General features: G+C 40.2%; 1 protein-coding gene across 1 annotated transcript in view; it reads left to right on the forward strand.

The window, feature by feature from the left end:
• The window catches only part of TXNRD3 (thioredoxin reductase 3), a 68,714-nt gene extending 41,772 nt beyond the window's left edge, over nt 1–26,942 (forward strand). The window contains exons 13-16 of the mRNA XM_059161938.1: nt 3,209–3,316; nt 24,063–24,158; nt 25,808–25,942; nt 26,153–26,942. Coding sequence (XP_059017921.1) covers nt 3,209–3,316; nt 24,063–24,158; nt 25,808–25,942; nt 26,153–26,215 — 402 coding nt within the window. The 3' untranslated portion in view covers nt 26,216–26,942. The remainder of the gene's footprint in view (nt 1–3,208; nt 3,317–24,062; nt 24,159–25,807; nt 25,943–26,152) is intronic.
• Nucleotides 26,943–27,243: the final 301 nt, after the last annotated feature.

Here is a 27,243-nt window from a genome sequence, read left to right on the forward strand (position 1 = left end):
TACCCAACCCCCCACTCACCTCCCCTCCAAAACACTCAGTTTGTTTCTCAGAGTCCACAGTCTCTCATGGATTGTCTCCCTCTCTGATTTCCCCCAACTCCCTTCTCTCCATCTCCCATTCCAGAGCTTTTTAGGTAGTTTGCAGGTGTCAGCGGCTTTGGCCCCTATATACTTCAGCATGCATCTCCTGATAACAAGCATCTTCTTCCATAACCAGTTTCATCATTCTATCTGAGAAACTGAACAAAAATATGATACTGTTCAGATTTCCTCAGATTTCCATTAAGCATATATAGCCGGACGTGTTGATTCCTGTGGTATATTTAGCTCTTCCGACTCTTAAGTCTCTTTTAACCTGCAATGGTTCCCCTGACTTTACTTTCCTGCTTTTGTGTGTGTGTGTGTGTGTGTGTGTGTGTGTGTGTGTGTGTGTTTACTTTCCTGGTTGTTTTATTTTTCGTGACTTTGATTTTTGATGAGTCCAGACTACTTTCCTTGTGCAATGTCTCATGTTTTGGGTTTCTTTGATTGTTTAACATGATTAGGATCAGGAGAAATCTTTTGAGTATGTCTTCTTAATAAATGTTGCTCCGCTCTGCTTGTTGTGTCATGCCAGGTGCCTTGTGAGGTCATGAGGGAAGACCTGGAACATAGAGGGAGGCATTGCTGGAGAGGACAACAAGAGCACAGCTCTGCGGGCATCAGTGGGTGGGACTGGGATGCCGAACATACAGTGTGGTAATGAAGTTAGCATCTCGGGGTGTATGGAGGGGGATTAGTTGCCAAATGCTTTAAGAAGTTAATCAAGGCAGCGGTGGGGTGGAGAGATCTGAAAATGCAGCCGTGTGTTTAGTGTGAAGAAAGAAAGAACTTAAAGGTACGAGGACTAGAAGGAAGGCAACAAGGAGGGCAAGATGAAGTCAAGTTTAGGTGGAGGAGATGGCTGAAGATGTGGAGAAAGTGTTTTAGATGAAAGGAAGAAAGATTGAGGAATTTTCTGTTGATTATTCTTACTTGATTGGAAACAGGAGACAGAGGGATCTGTTGAAAATGAGGCTTCCCCTGTAAGCCATGTAAGGACATAGGGTCAGCTGCTGGTTGATATAGCTGATCCTTGGGGCAGCTGGATGGCTCAGTCATTCAGTGTCTGCCTTTGGCTCAGGTCATGATCCCATGGTCCTAGGATCAAGCCCCACATGGGGCTCCATGCTCAGTGGGGAGCCTGCTTCTCCCTCTTCCACTTCCCCTGCTTGTGTTCCCTCTCTTGCTGTCAAATAAATAAATAAAATCTTTTAAAAAATATATAGCTGACCCTTGAATATGGTATGGGTCCACTTAAGTGTAGATTCTTTTTTTTTTTTTTTAAAGATTTTATTTATTTATTTGACAGAGAGAGATCACAAGTAGGCAGAGAGGCAGGCAGAGAGAGAGAGAGGAGGAAGCAGGCTCCCTGCTGAGCAGAGAGCCTGATGTGGGACTCGATCCCAGGATCCTGAGATCATGACCTGAGCCGAAGGCAGTGGCCCAACCCACTGAGCCACCCAGGTGCCCTTAAGTGTAGATTCTTGTCAATAAACACAACACAGTGCTGAAAATGTATTCTCTCCCTTGTGATTTTCTTAGTAACATTTTCCTTTCTCTAGCTTACTTTATTGTGAGAATATAATATACAATACTTATAATATAAAAATATGCATTAATTGGCTAATTTACATTATTGGTAAGGCTTCCAGTCATAGGTAGGCTATTAGTTAAGTTGGGGGGGTCAGGAGTTATATGGGGATTTTTGACTGCAAGGGGGTCAGCATCCCAACCCCTACAAGGGCCAACTGTAAATGGGATGATGAGTTTTTGCAGGCCTAACAGAAGTCAGAAAATACCAAGATTATCCCTATGGTTATGTGGTTTTTTTCCTAGCCATGTTAGAAAAAGGAAAAAACGCTTGGCTTACCCACAATTTGCAGGTTAGCAAATGTGAAGTGTGTTAGAGCATCTAAGTTCAAGATTCTAGGCTGATGTATGTTATACATAATCCACCTCATTGATGTGGGGATACCTCGTGGATTTTATTTGTTTTTGTTTGGGGTAACAAAAAGTAGAAACTTACTCACATTAGGCAGACTGAGGGGGTTTCCTATGAGGATCCTATGGATTGGTAAGTTGAAACACTGCCTTAGAACAAGCGCCATGCTAAGGCTGGGCCACACTGCATTTGGAGCTGGAACTGGGCTGGGGTCAGGACTGTTCTGGGGCCCTGGGACACAGGTGGGGGTTTCACAGGGTGCTCTACTGGTAGCCTTACTTGGCCCTAGCTCCACTGGTGCATTTCTTCCTATCCCACTACCACCGGGGGATTCTTCCTTTGCTTCTAACTCATCTTCTTGCAAAAGAAAGAATTTGATTGATGTAGCTCACCTTTTTCTACATTGATTCTGGCTAGCTTTCTCATTACCTTTCTTTGGGTTAGAGGTCACCCTTTACCTAATCACCTACAACCTGTTGGCAGGGTTGGGGGGACATGTAGTGCAAAGGACAGTGTCGCCCCTTGAGGGCAGGCCTAGTGACCTTCATCTCTGGTTGTACCCTCTGCCCTTTCTCTGATCCTGCACACTGCTCTCTCTCAACACACGGTTCTAATGTGCTTGCACCAGTGTGCTCTGGTTCTCCATGCTGTCACAGTCTCTTCCAGGCAGGGTTGCGACCAGCACTCACACTCACTTTCCCGCAGGTAGGTGCCTGGAGCTGCTGAAAGAGGCAGGTAGAGCTCAGAGTCTGCAATCTTCCCGTGATGTCCACCCATGCTCTGCCTCGTCTAATAAGGGGTCTTTGGGGTTCTCTCAAAGCCATAGGATCTCTAAGAACCCGTGTTAGCCACCCCTTTACACTATGCCATCTCCCCTTGATGGTAGGGCAGTCACCCAGTCTCACACTGTTCAGCTGCTTCTTTGCTCATCTCTGTGGCAGTTAGGTGCATGGCCAATGGTGGCTGGTCCCATCCGTGGGCCCCTGGCCAAGTTGTGATCTCTGCTCTGGAGTTGGGCTCACCCCCTACTCTGAGTGTAACTATAAATTCCCTGAGGTGGTGAAATGGAAGAATCAGTCACATTGGACCAGGCTTATTTATTTTCCTCTTAGAAATGTATGTAATGTAGATTTTTGATGTGAAAAGTGTCACAAAATAAGCAGATGTGATTTGTTTATTTTTCAGTGTGATTATGTTAATGTCCCGACTACAGTGTTTACTCCTTTGGAATATGGCTGCTGTGGATTATCTGAGGAGAAAGCTATTGAAGTGCATAGAAAAGAGAATCTCGAGGTAAGATTGTGTTTTACAGCTTACTTTTTCAGAATTTGTCTTTGAATCAGCTGACTTTGCAGTCACTTTTTGTTTTGCAAGTTACCATAATGGTTAGAGTGTAGGAAATCATATTCCTATTTTGGGAAAATAAGAAATTAAGTAATTTAAACCCTATTTCTCTAGCCAATAATAATCATACAGTTGGGGGGAGGGGGTAAAAGATGTATGTGTTAGGACTTTTGAGTTGTAAGTGACAAATGTCTATTTGTAGCTTATACAAGAAAGCACAAGTTATTATAAGAATTTTTGGAATGCAGGAGTATATCAAGGCCTTAGGAAGGGATGGGAACTAGGCACTGCAAGACCGTCTCAACTCATATATGCTTGCAACTCATTCTTTTGGCATGCAGACTTTATTTGCTTCTGGAATGTACATAGCAACCAAAATGCCCTTTCTTCCACAAACAAGTTTTTTCTATAGTTTTGGTCTTAGGAGGAACTGATGGACTCCCTGTTTCTCAGTCTTAATTCTGAGTTATGGAAGAGGACATCTGAGTGGTCCAATTTGGATCAGCTATGCACCCACTTCCATTCAGCGTGGCCAGAGTCAGGCTCCTGTCCCATCAACAGGGGACATCTGCATTGTGGATGGGCTCAGTGGTGGGGAGGGTGGGCAGTTCCCGGGGTTGTAAACCTGGTTGTGGGCTGTGAGCTGTCAGAGTCTCAAAAAGATGAAGGGGAGGTGAACCATGACTCTGAAAAACAATCTGAGGGGTTTTAAGTGGTGGGGGGGTGGGAGGTTGGGGGAACCAGGTGGTGGGTGTTAGAGAGGGCACGGATTGCATGGAGCACTAGGTGTGGTGCAAATACAATGAATACTGTTAGGCTGAAAATAAATTTAAAAAAAAAAAGTCACCAGCACATGTTTATTTCCACCTGCCCTTAACACCCGCCCCATGCAATCATAACAAGCTTATAAATATTTTCTTACATTGCAGTTTTATGGGTAGTTTGAGTGGCTTTTTTTCTGCACACCCTTCCAACATAGGAGGGATAGGGAGAAATAAAAAGAGCTAGTACTTGATGTTTTCAGCAAAAGAGATTTGAAATCTCACTCTTCTCCCTTGAAGTCACGTCAATTACTGGCAATTCCTTGAAATCATAGCACTAGTTAAATAGCCTGATGACTAACTGAAGCTCTTGTTTACATCTCTTGTATTGGGAAAATGAGCGATTAAACTTTATAATGTTGTTTTAGATAAGAAATATGTGTTTTACAGGACATTACTTGATCAGCATTTATAATTAATCCTTTGTAATAATGAGCCACTTTTTTTTTCTGCAGTGATGAGCTTTACTTGAGTCTTGGAAAATTGATGGTAACAACTATGGATTTAACACTTAGTTCTAAAACTTTTGAAATTAATGAGAAATTAAGATAGAAATGCAGGTACATGAGGGGAAGCATGTAGAAGGCTGTACCCCAGACATGGGACTATCTTTATAGGAAAAAAGCTCCCTAGGTTTGTGGGATTACTTTAGGTCTTTTTCCTAAGCTTCACTGCAGACCAACTAACCTTTTCCTATATATTTATGTAGCAATATATTTGTTGTGTTTGACAGGACCAGAGATTGTTTTTATTAATTATTTTTTAAAATTACTATTATGAAGATATTTGAGAAAAACTTCTCAACAATACATACAAAATATTTTTTTCAAAGTGAGAAAATCAAGGTGGGAAGAAAATGAGGGTAGGAAAACTTAAGATGGTGTTAGAAGAAAGGTGAATTTGTTGGTTTACAGAATTCATGCCCTAAAGTTAAGTGGATTTGCTTTACAATTAACCTAAAAATTTACTACCTGGCTAAAAGAGGGAGAATTGACAGAGATTTTTCATTTTTACAGAAGTGGCATTGAAGGTATGGTGAATAATGGCCTTAAAATATCCCCTTAGTAAATATAATAGTGGGCTTTATAGAACTCTTCCTCTTTCTTTCTCTATCTATCATCTATCTATCTATCTATCTATCTATCTATCTTTTCAGGGAGAGCAGCAGAAGGAGAGGAAGAAGCAGGCTCCCCGCCAAGCAGGGAGCCCAATGTGGGACTCGATCTCAGGAGCCTGGGATCATGCCCTGAGCCAAAGGCAGATGCTTAACCATCTGAGCCACCCGGGTGCTCTGTACACTGTTTCTTACTAGATCCTGAAATGCAGTCCCGTGGCATGATGCCATAGTGCAGTGTAATAAAAAAGTAGCTCCTGAAGGGGCCAAAGTAGGGCTGTACTGTTGTGCTGCTCTCTGGTCACTTGACTTAATACAAAATTGTTGAGCATCTAGAACTGTGGTTTTTAACTGTTTTAATATAAATTGCTTTAAGAATCTAATGAAATTTTTGGCTTCCAGGGAAGACCCCCTCTACATGCTGATGTGCCTGAGAGTCATCCTTAATTCCTCCTTGTTGGTCGCCATCAATAGTCAGTTCACCAGGAAGTGCTACCAGTTTGACCCCCCGAGTATGTCTCATGTAGACCTATTTCCATCCCTGCCCTCCCTGTCCCATTTCAGCCCGCCATCCTCTCTTGCCTGTAGCATTCCTCCTGGTCTCCCTGCATTCACTCAGCCCATTCCAGATTGGTCACCACACATCAGCTAGAGGAGCTTTTTATAAAAAATTCTTAATTATTTTTAAATATTAATTATTTTTATTAACATATAATGTATTATTTGCCCTGGGGGTACAGGTCTGTGAATCGTCAGGCTTACATGCTTCACCATATCACATACCCTCTCCAATGTCCATAACCCAACCACCCCCCAACTATAATCCAACCATAACCCCCTCCCCCAAGCAACCCTCAGTTTGTTTTGTGAGATTAAGAGTCTCTAATGGTTTGTCTACTTCCCAATCCCATCTTGTTTCATTTTTTCCATTCCTACCCCCCAAACCCCCCACTCTGCTTCTCAAATTCCTCATATCAGGGAGATCATATGATGATTGTCTTTCTCTGATTGACTTATTTTGCTCAACATAATACCCTCTAGTTCCATCTATGTTGTTGCAAATGGCAAGATTTCATTTCTTTTGATGGCTGCATAGTATTCCATTGTATATATGTGTGTGTATATATATATATATATATACACACACACACACACACACCACACCTTCTTTATCTATTCATCTGTTGATGGACATCTAGGTTCTTTCCATAGTTTGGCTATTGTGGACATTGCTGCTGTAAACATTCGGGTGCACATGCCCCTTCGGATCACTACATTTGTGTCTTTAGGGTAAATACCCAGTAGTGTAGTTGCTGTGTTGTAGGGTAACTCTATTTTCAGCTTTTTGAGGAACCTCCATGCTGTTTTCCAGAGTGGCTGCACCAGCCTGTATTCCCACCAACAGTGTTGGAGGGTTCCCCTTTCTCCGCATCCTCTCGAACATCTGTTGTTTCCTGATTTATTAATTTTAACTGTTCTGACTGGTGCGAGGTGATATCTCACTCTGGTTTTGATTTGTATTTCCTTGATGCCAAGTGATACTGAGCATTTTTTCATGTGTCTTCTTTGCAGAAATGTCTGTTCATGTCTTCTGCCCATTTCTTGATTGGATTATTTGCTCTTTGGGTGTTGAATTTTGTAAGTTCTTTATAGATTTTAGATACTAGCCCTTTATCTGATATGTCATTTGTGAATATCTTCTCCCATTCTGTCAGTTGTCTTTTGGTTTTGTTGACTGCTTCCTTTGCTGTGCAAAAGCTTTTGATCTTGATGACGTCCCAATAGTTCATTTTTGCCTTTGCTTCCCTTGCCTTTGCCGATGTTTCTAGGAAGAAGTTGCTGCAGCTGAGGTTAAAGAGGTTGCTGCCTGTGTTCTCCTCAAGGATTTTGATGGATTCCTGTCTCACATTGAGGTCTTTCATCCGTTTTGAGTCTATTTTTGTGTGTGGTTTATTTTTCTGCACGTGGCTGAATTTTGCCAACACCATTTGTTGAAGAGACTGTCTTTTTTCCATTGGACATTCTTTCCTGCTTCGTCGAAGATTAGTTGACCATAGATTTGAGGGTCTATGACTGGGCTCTCCATTCTGTCCTATTGATATATGTGTTTGTGCCAGTTCCATACTGTCTTTTTTTTTTTTTTTTTTTGAGTGCAATTGTAAATGGGATTGACTCCCTAATTTCTCTTTCTTCTGTCTTGTTGTTGTTGTATAGAAATGCAACTGATTTCTGTGCATTGATTTTATATCCTGACACTTCACTGAATTCCTGTATGAGTTCTAGCAGTTGGAGTGGAGTCTTTTGGGTTTTCCATGTAAAGTATCGTATCACCTGCAAAGAGTGAGAGTTTGACTTCTTTGCCAATTCGGATGCCTTTTATTTCTTTTTGTTGTCTTATTGCTGAGGTGAGGACTTCTAGTACTATGTTGAATAGCAGTGGTGATGGTGGACATCCCTGCTGTGTTCCTGATGTTAGCAGAAAAGCTCTCAGTTTTTCCCCATTGAGAATGATATTCGCTGTGGGTTTTTCATAGCTGGCTTTGATGATATTGAGGAATGTACCCTCTATCCCTACACTTTGAAGAGTTTTGATCAGGAAGGGATGCTGTACTTTGTCAAATGCTTTTTCAGCATCTATTTAGAGTATCATAAGATTCTTGTCCTTTCTTTTATTAATATATTGTATCACATTGGTTTATTTTAGGATGTTGAACCAACCTTGCAGCCCAGTTGCACTTGGTGTAATCCCACCTGGTCATGGTGAATAATCCTTTTAATGTACTGTTGGATATTATTGGCTAGTATTTTGGCGAGAATTTTTGCATCTGTGCTCATCAAGGATATTGGTCTGTAATTCTCTTTTTGATGGGGTCTTTCTCTGGTTTTGGATCAAGGTAATGCTGGCCTCATTAAATGAGTTTGGCATTTTTCTTCCATTTCTACTTTCTTGAACAGTTTCAGGAGAATAGGTATTAATTCTTTAAATGTTTGGTAGAATTCTGTTGGGAAGCTGTCTGGTCCTGGGCTCTTGTTTGTTGGGAGATAGATAATGACTGCTTCAATCTCCTTACTGGTTATGGGTCTGTTCAGGTTTTCTATTTCTTCATGGTTCAGTTTTGGAATGCATCCATTTCTTCCAGATTGTCAGATTTGCTGGGGTATAGTTGCTCATAATATGTTCTTATAATTCTTTGTATTTCTTTGGTGTTGGTTGTGATGTCTCCTCTTTCCTTCATGATTTTATTTATTTGGGTCCTTTCTCTTTTCTTTTTGATAATTCTGGCCAGGGATTTATCAATCTTATTCATTCTTTCAAAGAACCAGTTCCTAGTTTCGTTGATTTGTTCCACTATTCTTTTGGTTTCTATTTCATTGATTTCTGCTCTGATCTTTATGATTTCTCTTCTCCTACTGGGTTTGGACTTTCTTTGCTGTTCCTTCTCCAGCTCCTTTTGGTGTAGGGTTAGGTTGTGTACTTGAGACCTTTCTTGTTTCTTGAGAAAGGCTTGTATGGCTATATATTTTCCTCTCACGACTGCCTTTGCTGTGTCCCACAGATTTTGAACAGTTGTGTTTTCATTATCTTTTGTTTCCATGGTTTTTTAAAATTCTTCTTTAATTTCCTGTTTGACACATTCATTCTTTAGTGGGATGCTCTTTAGCCTCCATGTATTTGAGTTCTTTCCAACTTTCCTCTTATGACTGAGTTCTAGCTTTAGAGCATTGTGGTCTGAAAATATGCAGGGAATGGTCCCAACCTTTTGGTACCAGTTGAGACCTGATTTTTGACCCAGGATGTGATCTATTCTGGAGAATGTTCCATGTGCACTAGAGAAGAATGTATATTCTGTTGCTTTGGGTTGGAATGTTCTGAATATATCTGTGATGTCCATCTGGTCCAGTGTGTCATTTAAGACGTTTATTTCCTTGTTGATCTTTTGCCTGGATGATCTGTCCATTTCAGTGAGGGGGTGTTAAAGTTCTCTACTATTATTGTATCATTGTCAATGTGTTTCTTTGATTTTGTTATTAATTGGTTTATATAATTGGCTGCTCCCATGTTAGGGGCGTAGATATTTAAAATTGTTAGGTCTTCTTGTTGGACAGACCCTTTGAGTATGATACAGTGTCCTTCCTCACCTTTTATTATAGTCTTTGGCTTAAAATCTAATTAATCTGATATAAGGATTGCCACCTCAGCTTTCTTTTGATGTCCATTAGCAAGGAAAATTGTTTTCTACCCCCTCACTTTAAATCTGGGGATGTCTTTGGGTCTAAAATGAGTTTCTTGTAGACAGCATATCGATGGGTCTTGTTTTTTTATCCATTCTGATACCCTGGGTCTTTTGATTGAGGCATTTAACCCATTTACATTCAGGATAACTATTGAAAGATAGGAATTTAGTGCCATTGTATTGCCTGTCAGGTGACTGTTACTGTATATTATCTCTGTTCCTTTCTGGTCTACTACTTTTAGGCTCTCTCTTTGTTTAGAGGACCCCTTTCAATATTTCCTGTAGGACTGTTTTGGTGTTTGCAAATTTTTTAAATTTTTGTTTGTCCTGGAAGCTTTTTATCTCTCCTTCTATTTTCAGTGATAGCCTCGCTGGATATAGTATTCTGGGCTGCATATTTTTCTCATTTAGTGCTCTGAATATATCATGCCAGTTCTTTCTGGCCTGCCAGGTCTCTGTGGATAAGTCTGCTGCCAATCTAATATTTCTATTATTGTATATTTCAGACTTCTCGTCCCGAGCTACTTTCAGGATTTTCTCTGTGTCACTAAGACTGATAAGTTTTAGTATTAGATGATGGGGTGTGGACGTATTTTTATTGTTTTTGAGGGGTATCCTCTGTGCCTCCTTGATTTTTATGCTTGTTCCCTTTGCCATATTATGGAAATTCTCTACTATAGTAATGCTCCAATATGTCTTCTGCCCCTCTCTCTCTTTCTTCTTCTTCTGGGATCCCAATTATTCTAATATTGTTTTGTCTTATGGTATCACTTATCTCTCTAATTCTCCCTTCATGGTCCAGTAGTTGTTTGTCTCTCTTTTGTTCAGCTTCTTTATTCTCCATCATTTGGTCTTCTATATCACTAATTCTCTCTTCTGCCTCATTATCCTAGCAGTAAGAACCTCTATTCTTGATTGCACCTCATTAATGCCTTTTTTGATTTCAGCTTTATTAGATTTTTATTTTTTATTTCTCCAAAAAGGGATTTTATTTTATTTATTTATTTTTATTTTCAGCGTAACAGTATTCATTGTTTTTGCTCCACACCCAGTGCTTCATGCAATCCATGCTGTCTCTAATACCCACCACCTGGTTCCCCCAACCCCCACCCCCCCTGCCCCTTTAAAACCCTCAGATTGTTTTTCAGAGTCCAAAGTCTCTCATGGTTCACAAAAGGGATTTTATTTCTCCAGACAGAGTTTCTCTAATATCCTCCATACCTTTTTCAAACCCAGCTAGCGCCTTGAGAATCGTCATTCTGACCTCTAGATCTGACATATTACCAATGTCTGATTGATTAGGTCCCTAGCCATTGGTACTGCCTCTTGTTCTTTTTTTTTGTGCTGGGTTTTTCTGCCTTGTCATTTTATCCAGGTAAGAATATATGAATGAGAGAATAAAATACTAAAAGGGTGGCAAAGATGTAATGTACCCAGAAAAATGTACGCTAACCAAATCAGAAGAGACCCCAAAACGGGAGGAGAAGAAAAGGGGTACAAAGAAATTAAAAAGTTATATATATAATATAATTACATAATTATATTGTAAAGTATATATATAATATAATAGACTGGTGAATAGAAGAGAACCACCCACTTGATTTGGGGTATATTTTGGTCTCTTAGAAGAAACTACCCCCCCAAATTTTTAAGAATGAGAAATGTATATAAATACAAAAATAAGCGTAAATACAATGAAGGGATGGAATATGACTGTAAAGATGAAAATTTAAAAACAACTCTAAAAAAGGAATTGATAACGTAAGTTGTTCAGAAAAAGAAAGAAGGAAAAAAATGTGGTGGGGGAGAGAATGTGCTCAGGCTGAAGACTAGACCAAAGGCCTGTGCTAGATTTAGTGTATATTTTGATCTGTTAGAATAAATTGTATCCGAAATTTTTTAGGAAAAAAACCATATATGTATATCAAAAGTAAGGTTAAATACAATGGAGGATAAGATATGACTATAATAATGAAGGTTTAAAAATATTTTCTTTTTTAGAAAGGTATTGTTAAGATAAACTAGTTAGAAAACATTAAAAGTGGAAAGAGGGAAAGTTTTAAAAAATTAGAAAAAAGAGAAAAATTAAATTAAAAAAATTTAACTTTGTAAGACTAAAGGATCATGGGGAGAAAGCCAGGATTTCCATGCATTGCTTTCCCCTAGCTCTGGAGTTCTGCTCTTCTCCTTGGTTGGTGAGTTTGGTCTTGGCTGGATGTTCTTGCTGATCTTCTTGGGGATGGGCCTGTTATAGTGATTCTCAAATGTCTTTGCCTGAGGCGGAATAACACCACCCTTGCCAGGAGTCAGGGTAAGAAAGCTGCTCGAGTTTGTGCTTGGAAGCTTTTGCTCCCTGAACGCTTTCCATAGAGCTCCGGAGGACAGGAATGATAACAGTGGTCTCCCAATCTCCAAGCTGGAGGAACTGAGATTTCGGGGTCCCACTCCTCAGTGCACCTTCAGAGAAAATGGATCAATCACTCCCATCTCCTTGGTCTCTGGCCCCGCTCTGGGCTCACCTGGCCTGGGACTGAGCATTTCTGTCTCCGGAGCACGGCCCCATTTGGAGTTTCCAAACCCAGCAGATTCCTGCCTCCAGACGAGGAAGGTGGGTCTCCTGGATCTGCCACTTGTGGTGCCCCAACTCAAAGAGCAGTGGCACGACAGTGCTGCGGATCATTTTAAGGTAAACCCTGAGCTGAGCGCTCACTCCTCGGCTCCGTCTCCGTAGTCGGCTTCCCTGTTCCGATATCTGGGAGCTCTGCCATACTCAGATGCCTCCGATCTTTCAGTGACTCCGCAGATCCTGAGACCACACTGTCCCTGTGAGGTCTCCACCCCACTTTGGGTTCACTGCTCTGTAACTCTTACCTTTCAGAAAGTGGTCGATTTTCTGTTCCTAGAATTGCTGCTCTTCTCTTCAGTCTCCTGTTGAGTTTGTAGATGTTCTGAATGGCTTGATATCAAACTATTTAGCTGAACTCCTGCGACCTGATGTCATTTCATTCTGCTACTCCTCTGCCATCTTGCCTCTCCTCTGCCAGAGGAGCTTTTTTTATAAAATTTTATTTCTTTGACACAGAGAGAGAGATCACAAGTAGGCAGAGAGGCAGGCAGAGAGAGAGGGAAGCAGGCTCCCCACTGAGCAGAGAGCCTGATGCAGGGCTCCATCCCAGGACTCTGAGATCATGACCCGAGCTGAAGGCAGAGGCTTTAACCCACTGAGCCACCCAGGTGCCCCTGCCAGAGGAGCTTTTAAAAATACAAATCAGTTTATGCCATTTCCCAGGAGAAAGCTTTTTAATGATTTCCCAGTGCTCAAAGAATACAATCTGAACTCCTCACTGTTTGTGAGAAGAGGTATTGTGTAATCAAGCCATTCAGGCTGCCCTTTGTCCTACTTATAATGATCCAGTTACACTGGTCTACCTTTTGTTTTAGAAACCCACCATGTTCCTTCCTATGGCACAATCTGTGGGCTTCTAGTTTCTTTTGCTTATTACTATGATACTAAAAAGTCCAGGGTAAACACGACTGCCAACACTAGGGGAAATGTTACCCAAAAGAGACCGATAAAAAGAAACCGTGCATTCTTCCCCAAGTGCCATGATTACATACCTGATACTGCCCTTAGGAGAAGAGACAGATGAGAAAGAAAGAGAGGCTGGGCAAAAAATCCCAGCCTCTCTTCCTAGTGAATACCTGTTATATGGAAGGAGGAAGCAGGGGAGTAATGCCTGCATTGATTGTTAAGGTCACATTTGAGAATCAAAAGCACTCTGTCACTGAACTACCAAATGCATTGGGATCGAAAGAAACAGATGACTGAGAATAAAGTTAATGATACAGGAAAGGTTGAGTTAAAGATGATATGGGTGCCTGGGTGGCCCTGTCAGTTAAGCATCCAACTCTTGATTTTGGCTCAGGTCATGAGTTCAGGCTTAGCTCATTGATCCATGCCCAGTGTGGAGCTTGCCTAAGATTCTCTCTCTTTCTCTCCCTCTGCACCCCCTTCTCTCTCTCTCTCTCTCAAAAAAAAAAAAAAAAAAGAAAAGAAAAGAAAAGAAAGGGTGATAGACATGGGTAGACAAGGATGATCCAACATAAAAATAATTCATACCCTGCTGTTGAAAATCGAAGTGGTACAGAAGTGACACCATGTATGTCTGGTAGGAATGTAGGGGGTCCACTGACATGAAGCAAACCAAAAACCCATTTAAGAAACAGTGAGACTGTCACCTCCGGACACACTGCAGAGCACTTTCCACACACTGGCAGATATCTGGAAGGTAATTTTCTAGAGATGGTTAAAATCAAAGCCTCTTAACTAGGGAACACTGAGATCAAGTGAAGGCAGGAGCCAGCACAATACTGAAACAAGCAAATTCTTACTGAATCTCACTCTTCTTCCACTGAGCTCCCAGAACTCTGGCAACCAGCCCTTTACACTTCTCTGGCCAGAGGTTGGTAAAGTCTGATTTCTCAGGGAACTCTGACAAGTCCATAGAGAAACACCTAATGATACTGAATAAGGGTCCCCAAATAAACTTCCCAGTTAGATAATTGGACAGTGAAATTCAAATTCAATAAGCTACAAAAATGAGCTAACAGTTTTCAACTCTGAAAAAAGAAATACTTTGAAGCATAATTTACTTAGAGCAAGATGAAGATTTTGTGTGTGTGTGTGTGTGTGTGTGTGTGTGTGCAGTTTTATGAGTTCAAATGAATAGTTGTGACACCACCATCAGAATCAAGAGAAAGAACAGTTTCATCGCCTCCAATATCATACTTCTTTTTAATCCCCAACATTTAATATGAACAGACAATAAAAGGTTATCAGACTTGAAAGAAGCAGACTATGTACATATGCACAGAAATAATAGATTACACTCATGAGCAGAAAGTAGGACATAACTTCAGAAGTAACATTTAGAAAAACAACAGATACCTGGTGGAAAGGCAAAATATGATAGCAGAAATTAAAAACCTATTGAATGGGCATTTATCCTAGAGAAATGAAGACTCATGTTCATTTCTGTGTGTACATGAATGTTTATATTAGCTGTATTCATAATAGCTCCAAATTGGGAAAACCAACATGTCCTTTGGCAACTGAATGGTTAAACAAGAGGCTGTACATCCATACCAGGGAATGTTACTCAACAGTTAAGATGGATGAATAGGAGTGCTATTATGGAAAATGGTGACATGGAAGCTCCAGAAATCTATCCCTTCACTGAGGCAACAACTGAACTGGCAGGAAGTGTTTGAAGCAGTTCTGGAATCCTCAAGTCTAGTTGAGTACTTTCAGGAGAGCTTGAAGAGGAGGATAGGAGACTGTGGTGGATTTTTCTGTTGTGGTAATGGCCAGTGTTACACAAATCCAGCACTGTGGTGGATATTTTGCAAGGCTGATGGCCTCTACTCCTGGTGTGGCTTTCTGGGTCCAGAGTGGGTAGTAAGGACCTTGTGCTCCAGAAATCAGGGCAGTGTTTTGACTGCCCATCCCTGCTTCTGATTGCTGAGGAGTTGGCACCAACCTCCACAAACTGAAGTGGCTTCCCTGCTGTGGTGGGACTTAAAGAGAGAGCACTCCCTTTTCCCCTCATTTTGGGAGTCAGACCTTTAAGGATATCTTTGTCAGGTCCCTGGCTGACCTCAGAGACAATAGAAGAGAAACCACAGCAGTGAGCACACAGTTTGGAAAAGTCCTACATGGATGATTCCAGCTCTCAACAAACAAAAAACCAGCACTCTCTGAGGTGTGGAAATATGTGATTTCCAGGGTTACCATGTTATAATACTCAGAATGTCCAGGCTCAAGGGAAAAAAACAAACAAACAAGCAATGGAGCATATCTATTAGTTTACTAAGTTTACCATAACAAAGTACCACAAATTGGGGACTTAAATCACAGAATTCTGTTGGAAGTCCAACATCAAGGTAGTTGACAGGATTGTTTCCATTTAATTTCTGTGAAGGAAAATCTCTTCCGTCCCTTTCTCCTAGTTTTTGGTGTTTTGCTGGCAATCTTTGTCATTCCTTGGCTTGTAGATTTTAACTTTATCTTCACTTGGGATTCCCTGTTGGTGTGTGTGTGAGTATCCAAATTTTTCCCTTTTAAGGAAGACAACACTCACACTAGATTACAAGAACCACCCTACTCTAGAGTAATTTCATCTTAACTAATTACACTTACAATGACCCTATTTCTAAATAAGATCACATATTAAGATACTGTGGGCTAGGACTTCAAGATGTGAATTTTGGGAGGACACAGTTCAACTCATAATAACACACAAACAGGAAAATATGACCTATTCACAGGAAAAAGAATTTGACAGAAACCATTCCAGGAGAAGGCCAGACTTTGGAATTATTAGTCAAAGACATTAAATCTCCTGTTAAATCAATGTTAAGTATATTCAGTGAGCTAAAGGAAACTGGGCAAATAACTAAAGGAAGTCAGGAAAATGATGTCTGAACAAAATATCATTAAAGAGATAGAAATTATGAAAAGGAGCCAGACAGAAATCCTGGAATGAAAAGTACAATAACTGAATTGAACTATTCACTAGAAGTTCATCAGCATATATGAGTATGCAGAAGAAAGCATCAGTGAATGGAGAAAAAGGAAGAAATTCTGAGAGACAATTGGGATACTTTGAGGCACACCAACACATGCATTAAGAGTCCCAGAAGGGGGCGCCTGGGTGGCTCAGTGTGTTGAGTATCAGCCTTTTCTTTTTGGCTTAGTTCATGATCTTGTGGGTCCTGGGATCGAGTCCAGTGTCCAGCTCCACACACAGTGAGGGGTCTGCTTTAAAGAATCTTTCCCTCTGCCCCTCCCCTGCTCACTCACGCTCTCAGTCTAAAATAAATAAATCTTTAAAAAGAAAGCCCAAGAAGGAGAAGGGAGAAAATAAGAGGGCAAAAAAAAAAAAAAAAAAAAAAAAGAGGAAGTAATGGTCAAAACTTGAAATACATAAACCTGCACATCCAAGCATCTGAAGGACAGCAAAGCAGGGTAAACTCAGAGATGCACAGTGACATGCATTACTGTCACATTGCTAAAATCCCAAGGAAAGAGCTAGTTTTAAAAATAGCAAGAAGGAAGCAACACATCATATGAAAAGATCTTTAATAAGGTAAGTGGCTAGATTTTCACTAGAACCAGTGGAGGCCAGAAGACATTGGGGCGATGTAGTTGGACTTCAGAAAGAAAACTATCATCCAAGAATTTTGTCTGGCAAAGGATAATAAGACATTTCCAGAAAAATAAACACTGAGTGAATTCATTACTAGTAGACCTGCCCCAAAGAAATGGTGAAGAGACTCCTTCAGACAGAAATGAAAGGACACCAGATAGTAATAGGAAGCTATAGGAAAAGTCGACACTAATAAGGATAACTTCTTAGGTATAGATAATAATCTGTGTTATTGCAGTTTTGGTTTGGTTTGTAACTATTCTTTTTTTGGCTATCTGATTTAAAAGGGAACTGTATTAAACATTATAAATCCAAGTTAATGAGTATGTATGGTATAATATGTGACCTGTGACAATAAGAATATAAAAGGAGGGGATAGAGATATATTTTTGGAAGCACAGTGTTTCCATGCTGTTGAAACCTTAAATTGTATTATTCCAACAAGATTATTATAAATGTAAGATGTTAATTGTAGTTCCCAAGGTAACCAAAATGATAATTTTTTAAATATACAAAAAAGAAGAATAAGCCACTCAGAATCATGCACTAGAAAACATAAACTAAATACAAAAAAAGTTGGGAATAAAGGAATTAAGAAGTAAGAAAACTGTAAGACCTCCAGCAAATAAATAGATAAATGCAAAAGTAAGTTCTCATTTATCAGTAATCCTGTGGCAAGTAAATGGATTAAAGTCTGCTATCAAAAGACAATTTGTGCTGGGGGATGGGGCAGTAGGGAGAGGGTGGTTGAGTTATGGACACTGGGGCAAGTATGTGCTATGGTGGGTACTATGAAATGTGTAAGCCTGATGATTTACAGACCTGTACCTCTGGGGCTGATAATACATTATATGTTGGTAAAAATAATTTTAAAAAGACAGTTTGTCAGATTTCACTTAAAAATAGAATCTATCTGTATGTTCTTTAAAGAGATTCACTGTAGATATAAAGATGCAAATTGAAAGCTAAAGAATAGAAAAGGATCTTTGCAAATAACAACAAAAAGAGCTTTATTATTATTTTCAGACAAAATAGCATTTAAGTTTAAAAAGTCACAACAGAGAAAAAAGGATGTTATATGTTGATTTAAAAATTCAATACAGCAAAAATATGTAACAGTTGTAAACATATACAGCCTAAAAATATATGAGGCAAAACTGACAGAAAGATAGATACTTCTGCAGTAATAGCGGAGACTTTAAAATACTCTTCCTTCAGTAATGGCTAAAACAAGCAGACAGGATATGAAAGTGGGGTACTTGAGCACCTATAAACCAATTAGATCTAATGTACATTAGAACACCCCACCCAGCAACAGCAGAATACACATTCTTCTCAAGTGCAAATGGAACATTTTCTGGGATAAACCATATGTTAGAGCACCAGACAAGTCTTAGTAAATTTTAAGATTGAAATCATATGAAGTATCTTTTCTGATCACACTGGAATGAAACTAGATATCAGTAACAAAGGAAAACTTTTTAAAAAGGCCAACAGAAATAAACTTTTTGCTGGATTGACTAGGAAAAAAGAAAACTTAGATGGTTAAAATCATAAATGAAAGTCACTGCGGCCAAGATCAAGGAGGTTGCTGCCAGTGTTCTCTGGGATTTTGATAGGTTCCTGTCTCACATTTAGGTCTTTCATCCATTTTGAGTTTATCTTTGTATATGGTGTAAGAGAATGGTCCAGTTTCATTTTTCTACATGTGGCTGTCCAGTTTTCCCAACACTATTTGTTGAAGAGACTGTCTTTTTTTTCCCATTGGATATTCTTTCCTGCTTTGTTGAAGATTAGTTGACCATAGAGTTGAGGGCCCATTTCTGGGATTTCTGGGTTCTCTACTCTGTTCCATTGATTTATGTGTCTGTTTTTGTGTACCACATCTTCTTTATCCATTCATATGTCCATGGACAACTTGGCTCTTTCCATAGTTTGGCTATTGTGGATGTTGCTGCTATAAACATTGGGGGTATAGGTGCCCCTTCAAATCAATGTTTTTGTGTCCTTTGGATAAGTACGTAGCAGTGCAATTGCTGGGTTATAGGGTGGCTTATTTTTAACTTTTTGAGGAGCTTCCATACTGTTTTTCAGAGGGGCTGCACCAGTTTGTGTTCTTACCAACAATGCAAAAAGGGTTCCCCTTTCTCATCCTCACTGACATCTGTTTTTTCCTGAGTTGTTAATTTTAACCATTCTGACTGGTGTGATGTGGTATCTCACTGTGGTTTTGATTTGGATTTCCCTGATTCCCAGTGATGTTGAGCACCTTTTCACATGTCTGTTAGCCACCTGGATGTCTTTTTTAGAAAAGTGTCTATTCATGTGAAAGACATATCTTTGTTTTCTCAGTTCTGGAGGCTAGAAATCTGAGCCCAAGGTGTCAGCATATTCTTTCCATGGGCCATGGAAGAAGGATATTCCAGGCCCCCCTCCTTGGTTTGTAGATGGCTGTCTTTTCTCTTTGTGTACATATCATCTTCCCTCTGAGTGTGTGTCCTAATTTCTTTTTCTTGTAAGAACACAGTCATATTGGATTAGGGCCACCTATTGACCTCACTTTAACTACCTCTTTAAAGATCCTATCCAAATATGGTTACATTCTGGACTATTAGGAGTTAGGATTTTAAAGTACAAATTTATATTGAGGCTGTGACATAATTCAGCCCATAATAGAACTAAAAGAATTTAGCAAAGTTGCACGGCATGAAAACACACAAAAATTAGTTGTATTTCTATGTACTTGCAATGAGCTCTCCAAAAAGGAAATTTTAAAACAATCACAGTAGGATTAAGAAGAGGTCTTAGGAATAAATTTAACTCAGATGGCAAAAGACTTGTACACTGAAAACTTTGAAACACTGTTAAAAGAAATAAAGGGAGACCTAATTAATTGGAAAGACATTGCCTCTTCATGGATTAGAATACAGTATTGTTAAGACTTAGGATAAATCCTGGTTGGTAGAGGGAAAATTAAGTCTAATGCAAAACAAGATACTCTGTAATTCCATAGAAAATTAAAAGTTCATGGGAGTAAAATAACCATAGTTTACTATGTGACTCAGATAGCTTAATTTAAAAAACAGCTTTACTGAGATAGAAGACATATACCATATAGTTAACAACTTACAGTGTGCAATTTAGTGAATCTTAGTGTCTTACCAGATTTGTATGTGCAGTACCAGAAAAAAACCTGATACCTGTTAGCAGTGTCTCCCTGTGTTCCTCTATCCCCTCACCCTTGGCTCCAGGCAATCACTAATCTAATTTCTGCCTCTGTAGATCTGCCTGTTGTGGGGCATTTTCTATAAGTGGCATCATTTTGTATGTGGTCTTTTGTGACAGGCTTTTTTCTCCTAGCATCAGCTAGTTTTCCAGATTCATCCTTGTCATGGCATGTGTCAGTCCTTCATTTCTTTTGATTGCTGGATAATAATCCATTATATGGAGAATACATGTTTTATTTATCCATTCATCAGTTGGCAGACAAGTAGATTGTTTCGCCTTTTTGGCCATCATGAGTAAAGCTGCTCTGAGCATTCCTGTACAAGTTTTTGTGTACACAGTGCTATCTGTTTTCTTGAATCTATACCTATGAGTAAAATCACTGAGTCACAGGTAACTCTGTGTTGAACTGTTTTAGGAACTGGCCAACTGTTTTCCAAGCTGTACCATTTTACATTCTCAGCAACAATGTATGAGGGTTCCAGTTTCTCCACATCTTAGTTAACACTTATTGTCTTTTTTGATTATAGCTATCTGTAGTGGGTTGAGTGGTGACTCCCCAAAAGATATGTCTACAGCCTAGCCCCTGGAACCTGTGAATGTGACCTTGTTTGGAAAAAGGGTCTTTGCAGGTACAATTAAGTTAAGAATCTTGAGATGAGATTGTCCTGGATCTTCTGGCCATGTACCCAAGAATAGGTATCCTTATAAGATAGAAGAGGAGAAGGCCATATGAAAACAAAAGCAGAGATTGGAGTTATGCAGCCAAAGACAAGGAGCATCTGGGGACACCAGAAGCTAAAAGAGGAAAGGAATACTCCTTTTGGAGCCTTTGGGAGGAGCCTGGCTGTGTGGACACCTTGATTTCAGATTTCTGGCCTTCAGAACTCTAAAAATATTAGCTCCTTTTATTTTAAGCCACCAAGTCTTGTTGATTTGTTGGGGTAGTGCTGGGAAACTAATACACCAATCTAGTGGTGTCTCTTTACAGTTTCCATTTGCATATCCTTGATTACTAATGATATTGGGAGTCTTTTCATGGCCTTATTGGTTAGGTGTATATCTCTTTTTGTTCAAATGTCTATTTAGATCCTTGGCCCTTTTAAAAATTGGGTTGTTGCTTTATTGAGTTCTAAGAGTTCTTCGTATGTTCTACTTCCAAGTCTCTTACCAGGGAGATGATGTATAAAACCTCTCACCCATTTGGCAGGTTGTCTTTTAATTCCTTTGATGGCTTCCTCTGAAGTTCAGAAGTCTCTCATTTTGATGAAATCCTCTTTATCTTTTTTTCTGTTGTGTTTTTGATATCACATTGAATAAAATATAGCCCAGTCTAAAGTCATGAAGATTTATGCTTATGTTTCCTTCTAAGAGTTTTGTCAAAGCTTTTAGCTTCTACATCTATATCTTTAATTCATTTTGAATTAATTCTTGCCTATGATGTGAGGTAGGGGTCCAACTTCATTACTTTGTGTGTGAATATCCAATTGTCTGTGAATAGCTTGACTTAGTGAAGCAAACATTGATAACTGATTTAGCTGAGAAAATATCTGTAATTGGGAGGATGAGTGGGTCAGAAAGGGTTTCCAGTGAGTGGGTGGTAGGGGCTGAGGAAGAAAGGGAGTTAAATCCTCCTTGCCAGTAGAGGCAAGTCAATAAAGCCTAAAATGGAAAACTCAAGACGTAGCAACATAAGCATGTTATTTAGAAACATGGAGGTAAATAAAGAGGTGAAAGCAACCTAGAGATGCTGATTTCAGTGCCTGGCCCTTTCCCCAGAGATGCTAATTTAGCAGGATGGGCATGTGTCCACCCCACCCTAGGATTCTAATGACCAGCCAAGGTTGTGAACCATTGATCCAGAGGTGCTGACTTTGGCCAACCCATAGGTATTTTCTTTTGCCCACAACTCATTTACAACATATGTAGTTCTAGAAGGAGAAAGAGTGCTTACTATGATACTTAATTAAGCCGACAGAAGAGGAGAAAAGTGGAAATAGCTTAATGTCTGAAATCTGCATTTTAGTTAAGAAACGGACTCAAATTGTAAAGAACTGAAGAATAAAATGAGACCAACAAAATAAAATAATTTCTAAACCAGGCAGATACAACTGCAGCACTGATCTGCAGATCCAGCAGTAGGAAAATATACTTTTTAAAAAACAAAAGTGAAAGCAGTTGCCTCCAGTGATTGAAATGGCCATGGGAGACAGACATGGCTGTTTTCATAATAGAGCTTTGAAAATTATGTCTAATAATTGTACATAATTTGATAAATTTTAGAAGAGACAATAATAGATTCTGAATGAGAGCAATGGGGAGATGAGCCCTAATGGATATTAAAATTTATCATATAGCTGTAATAATTAAAATTGTACCATAGTGGCATACAGGTGGATGGAGAGATGAGTGGAACAGAATATGAAACCTGGAAATGGGTTCAAATGCTTAGAAGAATTCATACAGGATAAAAATCGTATTTTATTTTTAATCAGTGGGAAGAGACATTCATTTAAAGACATTGGAATAAGTGGATGGCCATTCAAGAAGCAAGTAAATTTAGATCCACACTTCACATCCACTTTGAACAAGGAGGACCAAGGATTTAAATAAAATAAAATCTTCCAAATACTAAAAGGAACATCACACACAGAGCACAAATGGGAGAAAGAAGGAAAGGGAATTGAAACGTGTGAGCAGAGTGGCATGGGACAAGCCGGGAACAAGCTTGCTGTGGGGAAAATCTTTTTTAAAACCCCAGAGCTTTCACCATCTCTTTTCTTAAGCAATATTTTAGGAAGTACTGTCTTGATGTAAAGAAGCATTTATCTTCTATTCCTAATAGCCACAGAGATCGATAAATTTGTCTTAAAATATGTGAAAAGTTTGTTGCTTTTCTGTTAAATGCAAGTTAAATGTAATAGTTTTATTACAAGTAATTGTGTTCTATGATAGCTTTTAAATAAAAATTTCATTTTTATTAGCTATGCACCGACAATTGATGCTTCCCTAACATTTAAAATATTTATTTCTGGATGGTGGGGCTTTTTTGTTTAGTTTAGTTTTTATTTTTCTTTGTGAATTTCTTCACTGGCTTATTCTTATGATAACCTTGGATCATTTTTATAAAAACAATAAAGACGTAATTCAAAATACAAAATACAGAATTCTGTTAAAGAACAAAGCACCAGTATTTAAATCCTTCCACTGTGGATTTTAGTTCGGAATTCATTTCTTACCCTGGCAGCAGACATTAATCTACTGCCTTCTGTGTGGAGCGAGCAGGATGAACAGGCTGGGGCAGTATAGCCCCCATGAGTGGAGGACGTGTTGTACTTTGTCCTGATTCCCAGCTGACCAGGCCAGATTGAGAGCCTTCCAGGTGCACTCAGAGCACTGGAGGGAGGGCTTGCAAGCAGAGGTAGTGTTCTTTTTTTTTTTTTTTTTTTTTTTTAAAGATTTTATTCATTTATTTGACAGACAGAAATCGCAAGTAGGCAGAGAGAGAGAGGAGGAAGCAGGCTCCCTGCTGAGCAGAGAGCCCGATGCGGGGCTTGATCCCAGAACCCTGGGATCATGACCTGAGCCGAAGGCAGAGGCTTTAACCCACTGAGCCACCCAGGTGCCCCAGAGAGGTAGTGTTCTTGATGTCTGTGAATGACTAGCACTATTTTATTTCTTCTGCTTTTCCCTAGATGTGGTGTGACTGTGAAACTTGTAGGCAGGGTGTCAATTCACTTAAGCAGAATCTCAGTCTTTATTTACCTTCTCAGGTGCCAGAGGGCCTACTGCATTGCCCTGGACAGTAGCACCCTAGAAAGGTTTGAAAATGGAATGATATTAATTGGGAGATTTTTTTGGATTGACAGCAGAGCAAGAAAATTAAAAAATAAAAAAAGGTCCACACACTTGTACAGCTGGTATTTTAGGACAGTGGTCCAAATGCTCCCATCACACATCCAAGTCAAGATCATAAAACTTCAAATTGGTGAAAGCTATTCTAGAGATGATCATCTTTGTATAAACAAAGAGCATATGAGGGAATGGTTTTCACAGACATTGATCCTGGCCTATTTCTCCCTTGTCTTGCAGGTGTATCATACTTTTTTCTGGCCTCTTGAATGGACAGTGGCCGGCAGAGACAACAATACTTGTTATGCAAAGATAATTTGCAATAAATTCGACAACGTACGTAATACGATTGGATGCTAAAAAGCTGTCATTTTAAACTTCGCTTTTAATTTGGTATTTGGGTTTGAATGATCTCTTTTAAGACTGCTTTCAGGGTGAGGCAGGAATCCTTCAAATTGCTACCCGGTCCATGTGTTTGTGTTTGTGGACGTTGAACACAGGATAGACGGTAAGGGAGGCTAACTAATACCATTTAAAAAAAAAAAAAAAGTCATTGAAAGATGTCTCTTCCCAGAGCTCTCTAACTTAGCTGTTTAGAGCCAGATGGTCTGTGAAAGTTTTGGTCATCAACTGATAAAAGGTAGGGTGCATGTGTGCCTTTTGTAAATTGACAAAATGTGTGTCAAAGCCTTTAGAAAGAGATGCTTGCATGGAGTGAAAACCTGTTAATTAACTGATTCCTAATGAAGGCTTTCATGAAAGAAGAATTGGTGGGGTAGAGAGCCAGTGGGCAGAGGCTCTCGGCCTCCCCCATTCTTGAGGTAAGCATGAAATTGATAATGGACGCCTGCATTATCGGGGTTGAAAGCACAGCTTACTCATGACTTGTTTTGCAAAGAACCCTGAGTGTAGAAAGCAGTGGGACTTGGTTCGCCCCTTTTGAAGAATTGCTATTTCTGGAGTATTGCCCTAGGACTTCCTCCCTTCCTGTGGCTGAATGGCGGAAAGTGTGAACGAGGTCTGCCCTCACACACTGCCTCCGTTTTCATTTGTAAGTGGAGATTTTCATCAGAGGTCCTTTGTCTCTCCAGGCTGCCCCCCTTGTCCCCCACTTTGCCGCATGATCCCCCATCTCTGACATTCCAGCTCAGGGGCCTTCCATGGGGCCCTGAAAACTCCCACTTTTCATGCACTGCTCCCGTGGCCTCTGAGGGCCGGACCCCTGAAACGCTGCTCCTGGAGCTCTCCTGTGAGCGCCCACCACTAAGTGTGCATGAGGCCGCATGTGTGCTCTTTGTTCTTTCTCTGGAACGTGGGCAGCGGAGCTCTCTCTTCTGCCCTTCTGCCTTCTCTCTCTCACCTGTTGAGCACTTTCACTAGTGAACATCAACGTGGAGATAAGAGTCTGATGAAAAAACACTGGATGGCCTAAAATGCACTGTGTCCTTGGAGACAGACTTTGACTCTTGCTCCCTATCTTGCTGGGTCTGCTCGTTTCCTGCGCCCTGTCCCTCCCTACGTGCAGGCCTGAATGAAAGGCCCGCTCTGGCTGCTCCTAGTTATGTCAGGAGCCCGACAACTTGCTTCCTGGGCCGGAAACCACAGCATTTCCAAACTCTGAATTATCCAAGCCCTAGAATTATTCCAGTATTGGACTTTAATTCAGATTTGTTATGTTGTTGTTTAGCACCATCTCAGCATAATTTGGAAATTTACATCATACTAATGAACTCCTTCATGCGGTGGGTAAATTGCTTGTTCTGGTAAATTTGAGTACAAATTAACTCTGGATGTGCATTTGCTGGCTCATTTAGCAGATTCTTACAGTGGTTCAGTTTCATGATAATGTTCTCTGCTCAGTTCAACATAAGAGCATTTTTTTTGTGATAGCTGCTGTAAATGTTAACTGCGAAGTTGCAATAAATAGATTCCTATTCTGATCATTAACCTACCGGGCTTCTCTTTCTTATGTTTGCCTATTCAAGGATCGGGTGATAGGATTCCATGTTCTCGGACCAAATGCTGGTGAGATCACCCAAGGGTTTGCGGCCGCAATGAAATGTGGGCTCACAAAGCAGCAACTGGACGACACCATTGGAATTCATCCCACATGTGGTGAGGTACGGAGATGGGGTTGGTTTTTACTGATTTCAGTTGGTATGGTTTGAAAAACTGTTGTAAAGCCCATTGTCAGAAAGATTTTGTATTAGATTGCTTAGTATATTTTAAAGGTTAATCTAGAAGTGATATTCTAAACGTGTTTTCTTAAAGCAATACTGAAATACTGATGGCTAGATATAAATGTCTTTGGTTTTCTTCTTTTCGAATAGGTGTTTACAACCTTGGAAATTACAAAGTCGTCAGGACTAGACATCACGCAGAAAGGCTGCTGAGGCTAGGCCCGCTGCTGTTGTGGTTTTCCTTGTCCTATTCCCCATTTCTCTCAAAAACAAGAATGCCCCTGGGTCAAGTGAGTCGGTGCTTAGGCACCTGCTCCAATGAGTGGGGCACAGTGCTGGACTTCTCTTCCCAGCACAGAGATGAGAAGGACGAGGAGGCAAGACGGCAGTGGATGTTGTGCTTAGCGGGCTTGGCTGGCTGGGAGAGGCACATAGGCTGCCTCCTTGACGTATTAGCTCGGAACCCATTGTGAGGTGAGCTAAGGCTGATGCTCTTCCATGTCAGACTCGAGCTTCCCTCTGAAGGACCTTGCAAGCACATAACTCACCCAAGTTAATTTTTCTGGTTGCTGGTATTTTTATCCCCATACCTTGTTTCTCTGAAAGTGTTTTCTCAGTGTGGAAACTGACTGTAAAGTGGCGAGTCTCCAGTATGTGGGCCTGGAATTCTGTGTGGTCACTGATGAGTGGTGTCCCAGAAGTGCCTTCGAGTAGCTGGCTGTGACATGTGGGTGCCTTAGCAGGAAGTTGGGCACACCAGGTAGAGAGTCAGCTGTATACACCGTACCCACCATCAGACTCCCGCCTCGTGCCTCACCCTCTCTGGGTTCCCAGTGGCAACCATCTTGGAGTCCTCTCTTATTAGTGTCTCATGTCAGACATGCTTGAATGTCTTCTCTATGTTGATCTTAAGAGTAATATTAAAAAGTTTTTAATGCTGTATTATGTGAGATCTAATTAATTTAAAACTTTAAAATGATTCAAATCCATATCTATTGAATTACAGTCAAGTTCAGTAAATGGACAAGTGATGGGAGATTCTTTTTGAATCTGCACACCTGTCAGCATCTAAAAGGCCCTTGAAGTGGGGGTCTACCCAAGGTCCTTCTGGAAAATCTGTTGTTTTCTTGAGAAGTGCACCACAGAGCGGCCAAGGCCAGGAAGGCAGCCTGTGCTCTCTTGAACAGGACATTAACCATGAACCTACTGTCGTAAGATTGGATAGTTCTGTGGTCAGGATT

This window comes from Mustela lutreola, chromosome 2, assembly GCF_030435805.1.
Source record: "Mustela lutreola isolate mMusLut2 chromosome 2, mMusLut2.pri, whole genome shotgun sequence".
NCBI classification, from domain to species: domain Eukaryota; kingdom Metazoa; phylum Chordata; class Mammalia; order Carnivora; family Mustelidae; genus Mustela; species Mustela lutreola.